Genomic DNA, 19,203 nt, shown 5'->3' on the forward strand with positions numbered 1-19,203 from the left:
TAACTGATAAGGGTGATGAACATGTTTTGAAGTACTTTTTAGTCATTTTTGTTTCTTCTATTGAGAACTCTGTTCAGATCCTAACCTATTTTTAATTGGGTAATTTGTTTCCTTCATGCTTTCTCCTTTGAATTCTTTGTGTATTCTGTCCTTTAATCCTTTGTCAGGTGGATTGTTGGAAAAGATTCTTCTTCATTTGATTGGTTTTTTAGGTGTGCAGAAGCTTTTAAGTTTTATGAAGTCCAGTTTCCAATTGACTGCCTTAAGCACCCTCAGCAAATGGAGTCCTGTTCAGGAAGTCCTTTCCACAGCCACCCTTTGCAGGGTAATGCCTACACTTTCCTGTAGCAGTTTTGGCATTTCAGGCTTTAAATTGAAGCATTCGATCCACTTGTATCTATTTGGGGGAAGGATGATAGTGTAGGTCTAGTTCCTTCTTCACGGGGCCATGCAGTGGACACAGCACCATCTGTTAACAGGTCTGTCTTTTCTCTAGTGCATGTTTTTGCCTCTTCATCAAATATCAGATGACCCTACTGGTGAGTACTCAGGCTTGTGCTGTCTATTGACTTTCATTGGTCTGCATTTCTGCTTCTGTGACACTACCACATTGACTTTATTACGACAGCTACATAATACATCTCGAAGTCTAGATCTGTGGCAATTCTGGCAGTATTGTTCTTTTTGCTTAGGGCTGCTTTGGCTATCTTGGGTCTTTTCTGGTTCCATACAAATTTTCCTCCTATTTTTGTAAATAACGTCATGTATATTTTGATTGTGATTCTATTAAATATGTAAATTAATTTGAAAAGTTGGTTGTTTTCACAGTATAAATTCTACCAATTCATGAACATAAGACACCTCTCCATTATCTAGTGTTCTAGGGTTGTTTTTAAAATTTTTTATTTTCATTATCTCTGCAGAGATTTGACATTTTCATTGCTGAGGTCTTTGCCTCCTTGGGGAGGTTTATTTCAAGACAGTTGATTGTCTTTGGTGTGATTATAAACAGGAGTGTTTCCATAGTTACTTTATCAGTGTGTTGATTGTATGTGTGTAGAGGGGCTGGCTTTTGTAAGTTGGTTTTGTACCCAATCATTTCTTTGAAATTCTTGATAGTATCTTGGAATATTTAGGTGGACTTTTGGTCGTCTCTTATTTCTGATAGCATGTCATCCACAAATAGAGATAATCTGACTTCTTTTCCTATTTTAATCTTTTAGTTTCCCTCCTTTACCTTATTATTCCAGCTAGTGCTGCATTATATTTAAAAATTAGAGTAGGGATAGGGGTGAGCTCCTTTCTGTTCCTGATTGTGATGTGATTACTTCAAGTGATAGAAGGTAGGCTTTGGGTTTGCCACATATAACCTTTGTTATATTGTCACATGTTCCCTTCACTTCTACTTTCTCTAGGACTTTTATGAGGAAGTCATGTTGGATTTTTGTTGGAGGCTTGTTCTCTCTATATAGAGATGATCTATTGGTGTTGCCTTTAAGTCCATTTATAAAAGGTATTATATTTATTAACCTATGTATGTTGAACAAACTGAATTTCCAAGATAAAGACATCTTGATTATAGTGGATGATCTTGGAGTGTGCCTGTTTTCAATATTTTATTTAATATTCAATAATATTTTATTGAGGATTTTTGTGTTCAGGGGTACTGTTCTGTAGGGTTCTGTTGTTCTTACTGGTGTGTGTGTGGTGTGTGTGTGTGTGTGTGTGTGTGTGTGTGTGTGTGTGTGTGTGTGTGTGTAAAGGTTAGCATTAGGATGCTTTCGATTCTGGTTTCTATCTCCTTTTTTGTTATGGATCTGTTACTGAGGTTTGTTGATCTCTTCTTGATACTTTGGATAAATCAGGAAAATCATCCGTTTCTTTTAGATTTACCACTGCTTTATTTTTCTGAGGTTTCTTGTAATGTTTCCCTATTCATTTCTGATTCTGTCCATTGAACAATCATGTTCTTTCTTGGTGAAGGTTGGCTAAGGCAAAGAGTCAGCTTTTATATGAGTTGATTTTTTGTTTCTATTTCATTAATTTTTGTTCTGATTTTTATTATTTTTGTGATCTACTGAATTTGTGTTTCAATTATTCTTGTTTTTACAACTTCTTGAGGTGCATCATTAAGCAGTGTGTTCTTTCCAATCTTTAAATGTAAACATTTAGGGCTATACACTTCCCTCTTGAACTGATTTTAATGTGGTCTAAGGTTTTGTTGTATTGTGTTTTTATTTTCCTTTAGTTACCAGAATATTTTGATTTTCTCTTCGAATTTTTCATCATTCAGTGATGGTTTGGTTAATCTCCATGAGTTTATAAAATTACTATATTTTTGTTTGTTGTTGGTTTCAAGTGTTATTGCATAGTGGTTGGATAGAATTCTTTCCATACAGGAATTCTTTCCACTTTTCTGTGCTTGTTAAGATTTGCTTTGTGTTCCATCTTGTGGTCTGCTTTACCGAAGTTTCAAATCACTTGTCTTTGAACCTGACACCTTTGACTGGTGCCTTTTCTCTCCCATCTTCTCTTAGCCTTAGTGTCATGATTGAATCTAGAAGCCTAGCTCCAGATCTGTGATTTTTGAGGTCATTATGTCTGGCCCAATTGAATACCTTACCTACTAGATTTACCTGAGTCATCTCTCCACCCACAAATTGTAGTTTTAAAGGCTCATTTAAAAAAAGTCTATGTCTGTATTTACTAAGCAAATATAGAATAGCAAGCCAAAACAGAAACTTGATGCAATTACTGCCTCTTGCCTTTTATTTGCTATTTTACAAATATTTAAAGCAGTTGAAGACAAGCATTCAATATTTCTTATTTTACTATCAAAACCTATAAAGGGAGTGTATTAAGCTTGAGTGTGAATTTAAGAGTTTCTGCCTTTATATCTAAGACTGTATTAATATCAAATATGAAATAGTTGCAATTTAGTTACTGTCTTACTTCTTGTCATTCTTATATGGCAAGTAACTGAAACTAATGCCTGGAAAGGATTTAAGGATTACTTGCAGACAGATAATGTAAATTCATACATGAAAACAAATTGTTTACAAGGTTTCTTTTGTACATAATCTGTTGGCCGCTGATTTGGAGATGATGCTGGGAAGGGAGGCACTGTGACATGACTTTAGCTTGCAATAAACATCCAAAAGAGGTGAAAGATTATAAAATTGTGTAATAATATAAAAGGGTGTTGACTTGTTTTAATCCACAGTATAAAATCCTCCCTTTATCTATTTCTAAATACTTTGATTTTGTTACTGAATATTCTAGAAGAGTGGCTATAAAATAGCTAAAAAGAAAAAGATTTTGAAATCATCGTAACTTTACTTTTTAAAATAGGAGAATAGGAAATTTTGATATCATCATGACTTTATGTTTTTTTGTTTGTTTTACACTTGGGCTATCTTTTCTTGGTAGTGATAAACAACTTCAGCAAACTGGCTAGATATAAAATTAACTCAAATAAATCAGTAGCCTTCCTCTATTAAAAGGATAAATGGTCTAAAAGAAATTAGGGAAACAATACTCTTCACAATAGTCACAAATAATATAAAATATCTTAGTGTAACTCAAACCGTACAAGTGCAAGATCTATATAATGAGAACTTTAAGTCTTTGAAAAAGAAATTGACAAAGACCTCAAAAGATAGAAAGATCTCCCATGCTCATGGATCTGTAGGATTAACATAGTAAAAATGGCCAACTTACCAAAAGCAATCTACAGATTCAATGCAATCCACATCAAAATTCCAATTCAATTCTTCACAAAGAGCAATAATCAACTTCATATGAAATAACAAAAAACCCAAGAGAGCAAAAACAATTCTAAACAATAAAAGAACTTCTGTGGGAAATCACCATCCCTGACCTCAAGCTATACTACAAAGCAGTAGTGACAAAACCCTCATAGTATTGATACAGAAACAGTCAGGCAAATCAATGAAATAGAATTGAAGACCCATATTTAAACCCACACACCTATAAACACTTGATCTTTGACAAAGAACCCAAAACCAAACAGTGGAAAAGAGAAAGCATCTTCAACAAATGCTGCTGGTCTAACTGGTGGTCTGTATGCAGAAGAATACAAATTGATCCATATTTATCACCTTGTATAAAGTCTAAGTGGATCAAGGACCTCCACATAAAACCAGATACACTGAATCTAATAGAAGAGAAAGTAGGAAATTGCCTCAAACACATTGGCACAAGGGAAAATTTCCTGAACAGATCACCAATGGCTCAGCCTCTAAGATCAACAATTGATAAGTGGGACTTCATGAAACTGAAAAGCTTCTGTAAGCCAAAGTACACTGTGAGTAAGACAAAACAGCAACCTACAGATTGGGAAAAGATCTTCACTAACTCTATATCAGATAGAGGACTAATATCGAAAATATACAAATAACTCAAGAAGCTATAGTCCAGAAAACCAAATAAGTCAATTCTAAAATGGGCTACAGGACTAAACAGAATATTCTCAACTGAGGATTCTTGAATGGTTGAGAAGCACCTAAAGAAATGTTCAACATTCTTAGTCATCAGGGAAATGAAAACCAAAATGTCCCTGAGATTCTACCTCACACCAGTCAGAATGGTTAAGATAAAAAACTCAGGTGACAGCAAATGCGTGTGAGGATGTGGAGAAAGAGCAGCACTCCTCTAATGCTGGTGGGATTGTGAACTGTTACAACCTCTCTGGAAATTAATCTGACAGTTCCTCAGAAAACTGGAAATAGTTCTACCTGAAGACCTAGCTTCTTTTGAGAATATAATCAAAAGAAGTTCCACCATATCACAAAGACACATGCTCCTCTACGTTCATAGCAGCCTTATTTACAACAGCCAGAAGCTGGAAAGAACCTAGATGTCCCTCAACTGAAGAATGGATACAGAAAATGTGGTCCATTTACACAATGGAGTACTACTCAGCTGTTAAAAAATGAGGACATCATGGATTTTGCAGGCCAATGGATGCAACTAGAAAATATTATCCTGAATGAGGTAACTCAGATCCAGAGGACAATTGATGGTATATAATCACTGATAAGTGGATATTAGCCAAAATGTTCAGAATACCCATGTTATTACTCACAGACTATATGAATCTTAACAAGAAGGTGAGTCCAGAGACTAAAGGAAAGGCCATCCAGAGACTACCCCAGCGTAAGATCCATCCCATGCTCAGGCACCAAATCCTAATACTATTGCTGATGTTGTGTTGTGCTTGCAGATAGGAGCTGGCATGTCTGTCCTTTGAGAGGCTCTACCAGCACCTGACTGAGACAGATGCTCACAGCTCACCATTAGAGTGAGCCTGTGGACCGCTATGGAAATGTTAGGGGGAAGTCTGAAGGAGCTGAAGGGGTTTGCAACCTCAAAGGAAGAACAAAACCATCAACCGACCAGAAACCTCAGAGCTCCCAGGGACTGAGCCACTAACCAAAGAGCACACATGTGCTTGTCCTTGGCCCCTGCTACATATGTAGCAGAGGACCACCATGTCTGGCCTCAGTGGGGGTACATACTTGGTCCTGTAGAAGCTTGATGCCCCAGAGAATGAAGATGCTCGAGGGGTGATGTGGAAGTTGGTGGGTAGAGGGGAGGGGGAAAGGGATGACTCATGGAGAGGGGACTGGAAAGTGGGACAACATTTGAAATGTAAATAAATAAAATAATTTTAAAAAAGAAGAAATAATTCAAAACAAGCACAAAACCTTAATTTGTCTCATTCTATTCAATTTGATGAATAAGTCAGTTATTCATAAAAACAACTAATATTCTATCAGTATTATCAAAATTATGTCTTTAAAGTCAGGGGTCTAATTTAACTCTATTGTAATCAATATAAATTTTATCTAGCTGTAGGGAAATTCACTTACTTTTCTCTAAACAGACAACTGTTTGAATGGGAAGAAAACAAGCGTATTTTATCTACTGCTGGTAAATCTAGAAGTCTACAAGTTTGGTCACATTGACTTATCTCGTTAAGATGCTGAAAAAATTATTAGGAACTAAAATAGGATGGACTTTATGGGCAAATTACTTTAATTAATTTAACAAAATCATTTAATTCAAAATCATTTTAAATGTAATTCCTTTCTTCCAAATACTGAGGGCCAGCAGGTTGGCTCTGTAGGCAATGTGGTGCTTATTGTCCTGCGTGGCACTTTCATGAGCTGTGTTTAATCCCCAGAACCTGTATGGTGGAAAGAGAGACCCAACCCACAGCTATCCTTTCACCACCACAGGCATACTCTGACAGCATGTGTCCAGTCACAGAAACACAAATAAAGTGTAAAAAAATTAAAATACTTCCTCCTTTTATAAATGAGTATTTCATGCACAGAAAATGAAATTCTTCACATCCTGAATTTTTGCAATAAGTTGAAACATCCTTTGATAACAGTATCTGATGATAACACTCTCTCTTATGCAATTATCTTTCTATGTTGCATATATATACATATAGATATATATACATATACATATATATATATAATATTTTGAGTTATTCTTAGAATACCAGCATTGTTTATTGACTAACAACAAAATTCAGTTTTTACTAGCAATTTTGGAGTCTCTCAGCTGTTAGGTTACACAGCTTCGAAAAGGCTACAATAGAATTGGAATTAAAGTTTGCTACAGTTATCTGACTACTGAACAGACTTCCTCAAATAGTCTCCATACCTGGTAATTTTTCCTAAATAGTTCTCAATTGACACAAAACACTGCAAAATATTTGTTTAAATAGAACAAAATTATAAAGGATAAAGAAATATATGTTAATAAAAGTGAATATTGATAACACAATCAATATTCTTTTAACAGTTATTCTTGAACTATTTGTTGTAAAGGTAAATAGGCATGAGCATACAGCTCACAGAATCAACAAAGTAGGGCTCATAGCGGTTCACAAAGACTGAACTGACAATCCAGGAATGTTCATGTGTCTGGCTAGGTCCTCTGGATACCTGTTGAGGTTGTTGCTTGGGGTTTTGGTACCACTGATAACAGTGGGAGTGTGGGTATCTCTGACTCTTTTGCTTGCTCATGGGACCCCTTTCTTCTTGCTGGGTTGCCTTGTTCAGTCTTGATATGAGGATTTGTGCCTAGCGTTATTGTCAGTTGTAATGCTCTTTTTTTTTTTTTGAAGGAAAATGGAGGAGCAGTGGATCTGGAGGTAAAGGGACATAGAGGAAACTGGGAAGAGGGGGAGTGGAACCTGGGGTTGGTCTGAATTGTATGAGAGGAAAAAAAAGAAAAAGAAAAAAAAAGAGAGAAAATAACATATGTTTACAGTTTTTCTTTAATTTTACCTGCTACATATTTAATAAATTCACTCATTTAAAACTCATTATATCACTACTGTCAACAATTTCTCTGTATGTAAAAGAATTTTGATCCAGCAGCATGGCTGCTCTGGCAAGGAATCACATCCAAAGACTTCTATGATTCAGCCAGAATGAAGACATTCCCCAGATTATAGTATGATCTGGCTGGCATACAGACACTCACTTAGTATATACCTTTAATTCCTAACAATGGAAGTAAGGTTAATTTGTAAAAGTAAGCAGCCATTTTTGAAAGTGTTGTCTGATTGAGGGGCAGACAAAGTGATAAATCAGAGAAAGATTTGACAGAATGAGTCAGAGATAGGATATTCCCAACTCTTATGAAAACAGCACAGGACAGAGAGGCTCTTAAATGCAGTGCAGGGAAATAAAGGGGATGTAGCGAGGTGGTATGTGGTATAAGCAATTTATTCAGATGTAGGGAGCTGTATTGGATTTTGGGCCTGTGACTGTATGGCCATAAAGTCTTGAGATTGTTGGACAAAAGCCTCTCCCATGAATTTACGGCACAGAATTGACTCCAGGGACCCGAACCAGGAGAGCTGAATCTTCATGCACCCAGGATCAGCATGTCTCACCAGCCACTCAGGCAGCTGGCACACTCCTGTAGCATCCTGTAGAAAAACCACAAAGATTCCCTCTTCCCCATAAAAATACCTGGACAGGATCATGCCAATATGTGGATCTTTCTATTTCACCTAGGCAGAAGTATGCCTAGTTGTAGGATGCCATAAACTCAGAGTGTTGCTTGGCATCCAAATTTTAAAATTGAAATAAAAGGAGCATTATTTAGCATACAGGGATAACTCCCCTTTTTTATTTATTAAGATAGTTAAGATTTTTTATTAAGATAAGTCCTCGACGATTAAATTGAGGACACTGAGCACTTGTATTTATAAATTGACTTTTATACCAAATTATTGTCTCCAGCATTGTTGTTTTGGTGATATAAAGAATGAGATTTTTTGACTAATTGTTCCTATGTAAGGCCTATAATCTGTCTGGTATCATTGTCCTCCCTTGTTAAGGGGTCCAAGCAATCCAGTTTGAGTTCTTAAATGGCCTATAAAGAAACAGTACTTAGTGCTCTTAACCACTAAGCCATCTCTCCAGCACCTCACAAACTTCATTTACCTAAACATAAGCATTAATTAGAGATGCCAAATCCTATAAATATTGTCCAGATTCAGTCGTACTAGAAATCTCTGAGCTGGCAAGGTGAGACTGGGAGTTGAAAGTAAGCGAATGGAGTATTCCTCTTTTTGTGAGGGTGTGTTGTCAACTCCATTATCATTTCCACAAAGCTAGGTATGAGTCTATGGTTTAATTTAGTTGTCTGAGCCAGAGCTCTAAAAGGACAGTGAGTTGTCAGACAATCACACTGGAATCATCACTCACTGATTTCATGTAGAAAACCTGTCTCTGGTTAACCATTAAGTAATTGAAATCAAGTGTAAACCACAAGCCACACATTGGCTATCAGTATATGAATTGAAAGCTTGATTTTTTAACATTTTAAAAACAGTGGCTACAGCACGTAATTTAATAATCTGTGCTGAAGCAGCGGAAACTCAAGAGAATAAACAAGTGATCCAGTCATATCTACCTATAAATACAGTAAGCGCATTTCCTATGGGTTGTATGCACAAATTTATAGGAAATACAAAAGCATGTTTAGAGTAAAATTGTCAATTTTGCCTGAAAAATTTGTATATGTGATAGGGCAAATATCAGTATTTTGTAATAACCAATTTAATTGCTGTTTGGAATAAGATATGTTTTACCAGGTTTCTTTTTTAAAATACTTTCAAGACTCTAGCCTACAATTCTGTATTAACACAACTGAAGCTTTATCTCCAATGAGGATAACAAACAAAGACCTAAGTCCTCTGGTAAGGTGAGGTACTTAGCCAACTAACATATTCTTAGAAGCTTAAAATTAGTTTCAAATATTCTTTTCTGGAGTAGTGTAACAGCTACTCCCCAAGTATTAAAGCTCATTTTGAGAGCAAAGGTTTGTAGTAAAAATTTCCATATACACTGAAAGATTTAAAGTTTTAATTTCTTACATTGAAAAAGTGACAAAATTACATAATAAGGCTATTAGCCTTTTTTAAAAAAATTATAAATAAGTTTGAGTTAGTCAATGTAACACTGGCACTCCTTAATCACAATCCTTAAGTTGTCCTTGTAACATCAGAGCACAACCACAACTTTGGGAAGTCATCTGAGTTCTGAGTATGTGACTAGGCAGCTGTTCTTGGGGCAGTGGAATTAGCATCAAAATACAGATAATTTCAGGGCAAACCACAACTTTGGAAAGCAAAACTCAACCTCTAACAATCTAGTCTCCAAAATCCAGTCTCCAAAACGCTGAGTCTGTCCTTCATGCTACAAAGTTTGACTGCCATTTCCTACATATGAACGCACGATGGTGCGGTCTCCAATACCTCAACAAAGAGACATTGTCCTAAATTCTTTTAGAAGCCTGATTTCTAGGATAAGAATTCCATAAGAATATTATCTCAATTTAGACCTGTTTCCCTAGGTTGGCTCATGCCACATGTTGTCTAGAATGACTTCATCCAAATTGCAGTTTTAAACCAACTTTCTGTTACCAATATTACACTTTTTTAACCATATCTAATAGCTTAAAAGCCAACAGTCCATAACCAAGGCATGTAGAGCATATTTATACATTTAAAACCAATCAGAAACAAAATTGAAGTGGCTACACATATCTTTAATATTTAGACCAAGCACCATTTTTACTTTTTCTAGCTGTAATATTAAGAGAAGCACCTTGTCACCTGCTAAGTCTAATAATAAGTCAGGGATTTTTCTAAGAGAAACAGCCATCAGCTCTCTACCATAGAAGCTGAGGAGCTGCAGGTGCCTTTAAGATCAGCTCCTGCAGACGCTCGATCCCTGGGCTTCTCCAGCTGACCTAGGCTCCTAGCTGCAGGTACAGGGCTCCAAAGGCCGATTGAAACTGCTTTTTATTCATTTGTTCCTTTTTTTTGAAATGAGTTAAAACCAAATCAAGGTGTGAACGACCAGCAGATAAAGTTTTTACCATTTTTTCTTCTGAACATGAAACATAAAACATTTAAACAACGAGAAACAAAAACCACAGACATAAACTGACAAGCGACAAGGACAGCTTGGTGCACCAAGGACAGACAATAGACATAGAGGGGAAAAACTAGATGGTGTCCCACCAAAGGGACCCAGATATCCTACCTATGGAACCCAGAACCAGAAATAAGCGTTTCTCCAATAGGAGCCAGCAGAGAGGAAGGATGTCTCCGGCCTTTCTTCTGTTCCCAGGAGAGCTCTGAAAGTTTTTCTCTTTTTCCAAAGCATCCACAGAGAGTCCCGGAGGACTGTTTTTCCCAAACCCATTCTCTCTCATGTCTGGGCTGTAAACTATCTCTAATTAGGGTCCAAAGACTAAAACATAACTCTAAAAGAACGCATATGCAAAAACACTTTGCCATTACCTTGTCCCTTTTTTTATGACAAGTTTTACTCACGCTAGCCCAAATCATCAAGGCCTTTTCTAGCCCATCTTACCCCAATACGTCCCTGCTTCTGCTCCGGCTTCCTGGGATGTCCCATCAGGAGACCTTTTCTTTCCCGATCTCGGATCACTGGATTCAAAGTTCAAATCTCGGTGGGACCTCCATTTGTCAGCGCCTGCACCGACACGGTACCGAGAATTGGACGAAAGCCTGCGGGATTAAAGAAACACACACACACACACACACACACACACACACACACACACACACACACACGTTATTCGTGTCAAGCCAGGAGAGGAAGAGAGAGACTCCTGTAGCTTTATTCACCACTTATATACCCAAGTTCCCCAGGTAGAAAATATCTGGAAGCACAGTGGGAAAGTGACTTCGGTAACAAAAGACCACTACGAGACCTGAATTAATTAGGGAAATATCCAGGAAGACCAGCCTAAATCTTAAAGACAAAGGCTGAGAAATCAAAAGGCAGCAGGGAATTGACCAGTGCCCAGGTGTGGCCCAGGTGTTGATTCCACATGCATCAGCCGGGCTCAAAGCATTCTGTGATTATTTTCTTCCTGTGCTGTAAATTCATGGGAGAGGCTTTTGTCCAACAATCTCAAGACTTTATGGCCATACAGTCACAAAGCGGCCAGGCCCAAATCCAATACAGCTCCCTACATCCAGAAGTCAAGAGAAGGTGGATTGAATCAGTAAGCATGGATGATTGGAATGTACAGAAGCTAGATGCTTTTAGGTCTAGGCCTTGGGATCGTTAGACTAGAGAAAGAAATGAATGTTCTGATCTCAGCACAAACCATGTATTCTCACAGAGTAGATATGGCTCTCATCTCACCCTTTCATCTGAGGAAATACAAGCAGTATTTACATCTGTATAGAAGAAACGAGCATTGGGATTGATCTGCGTGTTCATCCACCTAACGTAATCAGGGGCTTTCAGGGTTGACTGAATGGGTACGTCAGAGCCTGGAAGCAAATCACAGATTCATGGTCAAAGTGGGGAGACTTGGGGATGACATTGTTTTTGTAGCTGCAACAGTAAGAGTGGAGTAGACAGTTGGTGTTTGATGAAGACTTTTCCATAACAAAGAATAATATTTCTTCTACAACATGACAAACCAGAAGCACATGCACAATGGAACACCCTTAGTATGAAAATCTGAAGTGCAAAATACTCCAAAATTTAAAAGTTTTTGAATGTAGATATATAGTGCCAGAGATGGAAAATTGCTCTTACACACAATTTTAGAAATAATGTATAAAATATAACGTCAGGCCTTAAGTTTAAGGTATATATGGAATATAAATAAGTTTTGTGTTTAGGCCTGTGTTTCATCTCCAATATATTTCATTAGAGATATTCAAATATTTCTAATGCTGAAAAAAAAAAAAAGACCCGAATCTGCCACGCCCAACCTCGACCAGCAAGGAAGACACGACCACAGGAGATCTTCTTCAAGCAGTTTTACTCAGGAACCTTGATACAATCTTCTGACCTCTATCTCTTCTGACTCTCTCTCCCTTCTGACACTCTCTCTCTCTCTCTCTCTCTCTCTCTCTCTCTCTCTCTCTCTCTTTCTCCTGACTCTCCCCCTTCTCTCTCCTGACTCTCTGGGGAATGCCCTGCACCACACTTAAATAGCTAGCACTGGCCAGAACTAGCAAGCCACGTGGGTCATGTAGATAGGCTGTCACTATGCGGAAGCTAGCGGGCCAGGCAGACATAGCCAAATAAGGACTTGTTTACTGCAAGGAGCGCTCACCATTGGGAGGGTGGAAGGCGGAAACCAGCACCATCTTTGAGGCGTGGCACGTCGCAGCTCTCTACAGTTCCCCCTTTTTGTTTAATTAATCAAGCAGGCAAAGGCACCGCTGAGCGTGGTGACCCCCCCGCCCCCGTCTTAGGATCATCCCTTCATTAAAACCGGCGTAGGACACCTTGTCGCCCACAAGCTTCCATGCCTTAGGTAGAAGGGAAGTTGCCCGTCTCTGGGCAAGGTCACTCACATATACTCAGGGGTGAGGTGCAACTAGGTCTTCTGAATGACCGTAAGCCAGGCTTGAGGGGACTGTCCTGCTTCAATGGCTGTAAATGTCTGTACCACCATAGCCGCGTGCCGCCTCTGAACAAACCTCATTCTACAGAGACAGCACAGGCTCACTAGGGAGACCAGCAGCAAGAGTCCAGCTAGGGCTCCCATACCCGCCCACTCTCTCAGATGATTCATAGCAGCAGCAATCCAAGATGACAATTCCGTAGCAAGTCTAGCATCTGCACATGTGGAGTTCACGGTCACGATGGCTACACGTAGCTGATCCATTAAGAAATCGAATTCTCCAGTCCAATTACCCAGAAGATAACTTGACAACTGTTTAGACAGATTAGAGGAGTGGGCTTAAAGGTCATGACGTATCGGCATGAGTCTCGGGAACACCGGAAATTGGCAGCAGTCTGTTCATTGGCATATTCAATTAGAAAAGCTCTCCAGTCCAAATACTGTCCCAGACTATGACAGGCCCGAGCAAGGTTAGTCCAATCACTAGGAGTCATGCAAAATCTGTGTAAGGCCTCAACCTGAGCTATGGTAAATGAGGCCGTAATGCCATATGTCCTGACTGATTCCGCCAGGGACTTGATCACCTTAAAGTCTAAAGGCTCATGATACCTTTGTTGATTAGCATCCGCATAAACAGGATAGGCCAGATGTAGTTCTGTGCAGACTGCCTTCCACACTTCTGGGCAGAATGTACTACCTGAAACTCTACTTCCTCCCTCTACAACATTGCAGGGAGGAGGAGCCGAGGGGAACCACCCAGGAGGTTCCTCCGCCATTTTAGGCTTTTTCCTATTCTTCTTCTGTCTATTCCTTAGAGACTGTTTCCGCAATTGATCTATCAACACTTGTAACTCTTCTTCTGAAACCGTTTCGTCTGTTTCCTCCTCTGTATCTGTCTTTTTTGAGTCTGTCTCCTTTGCGCTTCCCTGCTTTTCTGACCTCTCCTCTTGAAGCATTTCTAGGGCAGCTTGCCCCTTCTCTATAGCTGCCTGACAACATTTCTGATCCTCAAGGCAGCTACGCACTAAGCGCCATACTGTACGGACCCCAGGTCTTAGAGTCCCCTGTTCCCGGGCAAAATCAAGGTCTTTTCCTAACTTGTCCCAGCTCGCCACCGTGAGATTACCAGAGGCTGCGAACTAGGTTGCAATGGCTTCGCATTCACTCAAAAATCTCTCTATGGTGCTTCTTTTTATTTTTAGTTTCTTGCTAAATTCACCGCGCGTCTTACTACTTTCAGTTCGCTGCCACCACGAACTTTACTTTCGGTTCGCTGCTCCTGAATAAAATTTTCAGGCGGTCTACCTCTATCAAATCTGATCAGTATGACTCTGTGAGGTTTCCAGAGCCTAATCACACTTTTTAAAAGCACAAAGACAAAATCTTTCTCCCAAAATACTGTGTTCCTTAGTCTGAAACGGGAAAAGCTTGTATCTTGTACTCTCTCCCAGAGTAATAATATAACCATAAAACTCAAAGTCACACCCATCATAATATCTGCTTGTTCCTGGAGCAAATCGACTCTTTGACACAGCAGCAAAATTCCCGCTTTTAACTATTAATATTACCCTGAACATCTAAAGCTTCTGCAACACTTGCGGATAGATTACTTACAGCTGCCGCAGTCTGTACTACGGAGGTAAGGGATATGGCCACAGCAATGGCTGCGGCGGCAGAAACTGCTATTAACAGTAACAATGGCTGTAGTAATGCAGAAAGATCTCCAGATTTCCGGGTGTAAGCTACGTCCCTCTTAAGTTGTCCCAAAACCGGGAACCTTATAGTCTCAATCCGAGAGCTTTGCGACTTGTCCCAAAACTGGGAACCTTATTGTCTTAATCCGTGAACGTAACCCTCGTCCCAAAACCTGGGAACTTTATTGTCTCCTTTTGGTTCGCTGCTACCGCGAACTTTACTTGCTCACTACCCTGAGACTTTATAGCCGCTTATTTCCCACGGTCCTTATTGTCCCACCTTACCTTGGGAACTTTCCAGCTCTGCCCTGACTGCAAGAAGTTCTGATCTCAGAGAGAGTTGAGTCCATTTACGGTGGATTCAAGGAGTTCCCTGTACAGGCCACCACTTGCCGCTCCCAACCTCGACCAGCAAGGAAGACATGACCACAGGAGATCTTCTTCAAGCAGTTTTACTCAGGAACCTTGATACAATCTTCTGACCTCTATCTCTTCTGACCCTCTCTCCCTTCTGACTCTCTCTCTCTCTCTCTCTTTCTCTCTCTGACTCTCTCTTTCTTTTTCTCCCTCTCTCTCTTTTCCGACTCTCTCTTTCTCTCTCTCTTTCTTCTGACTCTCTCCCTTCTCTCTCTCTCCTGACTCTCTGGGGAATGCCCTGCACCACACTTAAATAGCTAGCACTGGCCAGTCCTAGCAAGCCACGTGGGTCATGTAGATAGGCTGTCACTGTGTGGAAGCTAGCGGGCCAGGCAGACATAGCCAAATATGGACTTGTTTACTGCAAGGAGCGCTCACTGTTGGGAGGGTGGAAGGTGGAAACCAGTGCCATCTTTGAGGCGCGGCACGTCGCAGCTCTCTACACGAATCTAAAATACTTTTCATCCTGAACATTTTGGATTAAACACAGGCCTTCTGCATGTATATTAACTCACAAGTACATCTGAGTTGTTGAGTGTCTCCCTTCAGCTTTGCTTCCTCGTACCTTAGAGATAGCTCTGGCTGCTAATAAGAACTGCGAATGATGAAAACCCTTCCTAACAGCAGCAGACTCAAACAGGTGACAGCATGAGCCAGGAAAAATGACCAATAGGGGCAGGATGAACCACCTAGGAACTGACACAAGGAACAACACAAAAAGAAAGCACAGTGGTTGGTGGAAACAGACTCTGGCTGGCTGAGGACAGCAGGCAGAGTGATGCGAGGGCAGTGGCCGAAGACACAGGAAACCACTTTGCCTATACAGGCTTCAACCCTGTAGAAACCTGCTTAGTACACTGCCATAGTGCAGGTCAGTCTGCTCTAATTCTGCACATGCGTGTGTACATGATTCTTGTGTATAACCCTTTTAATTTTCTTTTATTAACTGATACTTTATTTTTATGCTCATTTTTTCAGCCACATCAAACTAAAACTGAAGGTACATTTCCTCCTGAAATGTGAGCACTTGGCAATGGAGGACCAGTGACAGATGGATTGCGAGTTTGGGACCAGCTTATCAATACAGAAAGAAGCAGTTGTAAGGCAAACAAAACACCTAAATCAAAGTCTCCAAGTATACTATGAGAGACGAATGTGTTTTGTCCTTTATTAGATCTTTTCTTTATTCTTTCCAGTTGGTGTAGAAGCATCTTGGTTACATTTCCAGGGAGTTTGCAAACCTTCCAGGGAGTTGAGCAAGCTGAGTGAAGGCCTTCACCGCAGTTTGCTGGAATGTTTCAGTTTTGTTTCATTTTAGTTTTGAGACGAGCTTTCACTTTTTATCCTGGCTGGACATGAACTCGTGACTTTCCTGCTTCGCCCTCCTGATTACTGGGCTTGTAGATGTGTGCTACCCTGCCTGGCCTGTATCTATATGTCTCCAAATTGTGCATCTTCACCAGATTGCTTCAGAACAGGAAAATCTGCTCATTCAATTAAATATTTAGCACAGTATCTGGCATAAAGTAAGCATCTAGTACATGTTTACATAAATTAGGTTGAAATATGTTTTATATTTTATTTAGGTCTCAAAAATCTAAAATATTTTATTATCTTCTGCTACATAAACATAATTAACCATATGTTTTTATTTTTCTCATTTCTTCTAGTGAGCTATGCTTTTAATTGGTATTTATGAATCTTGAATGCCAGAGAAAATTGTATATTCATTTATGTGATATATTTTTTTTATCAGTTTACTATGTTCTAAAGTTTGTGCAGCACTGAATTCTTTTTTACCCACATGAAATGTATATTCAAGTAGAATACTAAAAAGCCTTAACATTTAATTTGTCAAGCATTTCGATTTTTTAATTCTCTTTTAGCATGTATTGACCCCATGGGTCTAGAGTTCTACATCTGTTGATTTGCAATTTAATCTGTTGATTCAATACCAACCCTTAAAGTAAAAAGTCTAGTTTTCCTTCTCTATAGATGTTTTCCATTAGCGTCTCCCATAGACTGAAAAGGACAGTGGGCTCTCAGGTACCTTTCACACAACACCAGGCTACAGTGCCCCCCCCCACCCCCTTCCAGCAACTGACCCCATGTAACTGAACAAGTGGCTTCTCTGGGCATTGCTTCTTGACTTTTCCACTTGCAACTCTTCTTTGCCAAAGGAATTTTGTTGCATTTCTGAGTACTGAAGTTTATGAAAGAGGAATACAATCCAATACCTATTGATTAACAACAATATTTGCAAACAATTTTTAAGTATCCATGACAATTTGCCTTTTATTAAAGTTTAAAGATAATTTGTATAATGCTGGGATGGATATGCTTGGTTTTTACATAAAGGACTAACAGTAAAATAAATATTTGATGATGTAAAACATACAACATTGTTATTAGTTTTCAGGGGTTATTAATATTTTGACTTTATAATCATCAATGTTGGGACTCTTGTTTCTCATAAAATCTATAACGGTGAAAGTATGCTCCAGGCTACTTCAGAACCTGTTAGAAATTCTTTTCCACGCCAAAATTCATTGAATGATTTTTTTTTTATGAACCCAATCAGCAACTTGGAGTCAAGCCAACTCCAACAGCCATTCTTGTGTGTTAGTGCACAGTTGTGAGCAGGTGGTATCTTGTGTGTTAGTGCACAGTTGTGAGCAGGCGCCATCTTGCTGTGCTGAGTGCTCAGATCTGTTATGGTCCACACATCTACCTGTCCATGTGCACTGTCTGAAGCAAACATCAAGAGTCCTGATCTGTCACTCTCTACTTCATTTCCTTGAGACAACATCTTTCACAGAGGTTGGAGCTAGGCTAGCACTAAGCTAGTCCAGGGATCATCCTGTCTTCATCCCTCAACCATTCCCTGGGCTGGAGTTATAGGCACACAGCCACAGCAGCTTTTCATGTAGGTGTTCAGTATTCAAACTCAGCTTATCATACTCGATCAGCAAGCATACACTGAACTATGTCCCCACCCCATCAAGCAGGACTTTTAAAAAAAATCAAACATCCTAATGCAACACAATCCAAGAATATGCCAATGTGATACTTGCATGCTGAGAAATGATAGTAGGAACATATTTGTTTTCTACAATTTAAGCCATAATTGTAGAAAGAATTAAACTATTGCTAGAATAGACAACTTTGGATGTACAGTAGAAACACTGGAAGTCCTGCATGTGATGGTCTCACATCTGAGCTAAGGTAGTGTAGACAGTATCTCCATGGTGCTTTGTGAGCAGGCGCACAGCCTGTGTTGAGAACCCAGGCTGCACAGAGGTGCTCCATGTTGCACAGAAGTGCTCCACGCAGCACAGGGAAGGAACTACCAGGAATTCATTGTGTGGATTCTGAATGAGTTTTTGGTATTGTCCATGTAGAAATCTGTGGCTTTTGTCAACTTTTCCACACCTCCACATTTACTAACATGACTCCATTTGGGCTCACCATCCAGTGTTGGGGACACTAGCTCTATGTGTAGTATGGTGAGACCATGATTCTAGTTGTTTTTCCAAAATCTTTGCAAAATCGAATATATGTAAGACAAATACAAACGAAGGTCTTTAAATTCAAACTCTTAATGCTTACTTTGAGTCACACCTATATCTCCCTCTACTTGCCCTCCATGTCACTGCTAACACATAAGAACACATGATAGCAGCCAGTTCCCAGATAAAAAGGAAGATCGGGCAGGCCTCTCACAAGATGAGACTTATCTTGTTTACTACACCCAGAACTCAAATGCTAATGTCTGGGAATTTAAGTCCTAGAAGCTCACAGAATCTAACACAGCTGTATCTACTCAGAGTCTGTGTTCCACAAAACCCCGGCTTCTGGGGAAAACTAACTTCTCTTACAGAAGAGCCATTTTAACATTTTCAAATGCCTCAACCTCCCACTCTCATTGGATTTTCCACTGATGCATTCCCATCAGTGTGGATAGAACGCAGGTCATAACTAGCTTCGTTTTCTTCATAGGCATTTTCTTACATTCTAATTGTTTCTGTTTTTCTCTGTGTAAGACACGATTACTGTGTAGCTCTGAATTCCCAGATCTATTTTTCACATTTTCCCATCCATACCCACCATAAAAAGAGGTTTT

The 19,203-nt window shown here is 39.3% G+C and overlaps 1 protein-coding gene across 3 annotated transcripts in view; it reads right to left on the reverse strand.

Moving 5' to 3' along the window:
- Nucleotides 1-15,349, reverse strand: part of LOC148005630 (uncharacterized) — a 30,456-nt gene extending 15,107 nt beyond the window's left edge. Inside the window, exons 1-4 of one of the 3 annotated variants that reach the window (XM_087551470.1) lie at nucleotides 14,949-15,307; nucleotides 12,920-13,281; nucleotides 11,748-11,878; nucleotides 10,944-11,101 (exon numbers count right to left, since the gene is read on the reverse strand). In XM_087551470.1, coding sequence (XP_087407596.1) covers nucleotides 10,944-11,101; nucleotides 11,748-11,755 — 166 coding nt within the window. In that variant the 5' untranslated portion in view covers nucleotides 11,756-11,878; nucleotides 12,920-13,281; nucleotides 14,949-15,307. Of the gene's footprint in view, nucleotides 1-10,943; nucleotides 11,102-11,747; nucleotides 11,879-12,919; nucleotides 13,282-14,948 lie in introns of all 3 variants that reach the window. The other 2 variants (XR_015620104.1, XM_087551469.1) reach the window with 2 other exon arrangements.
- Nucleotides 15,350-19,203: the final 3,854 nt, after the last annotated feature.

The sequence above is a fragment of the Rattus norvegicus genome, chromosome 5 (assembly GCF_021556685.1).
Source record: "Rattus norvegicus strain SHRSP/BbbUtx chromosome 5, alternate assembly SHRSP_T2T, whole genome shotgun sequence".
Taxonomy (NCBI): domain Eukaryota; kingdom Metazoa; phylum Chordata; class Mammalia; order Rodentia; family Muridae; genus Rattus; species Rattus norvegicus.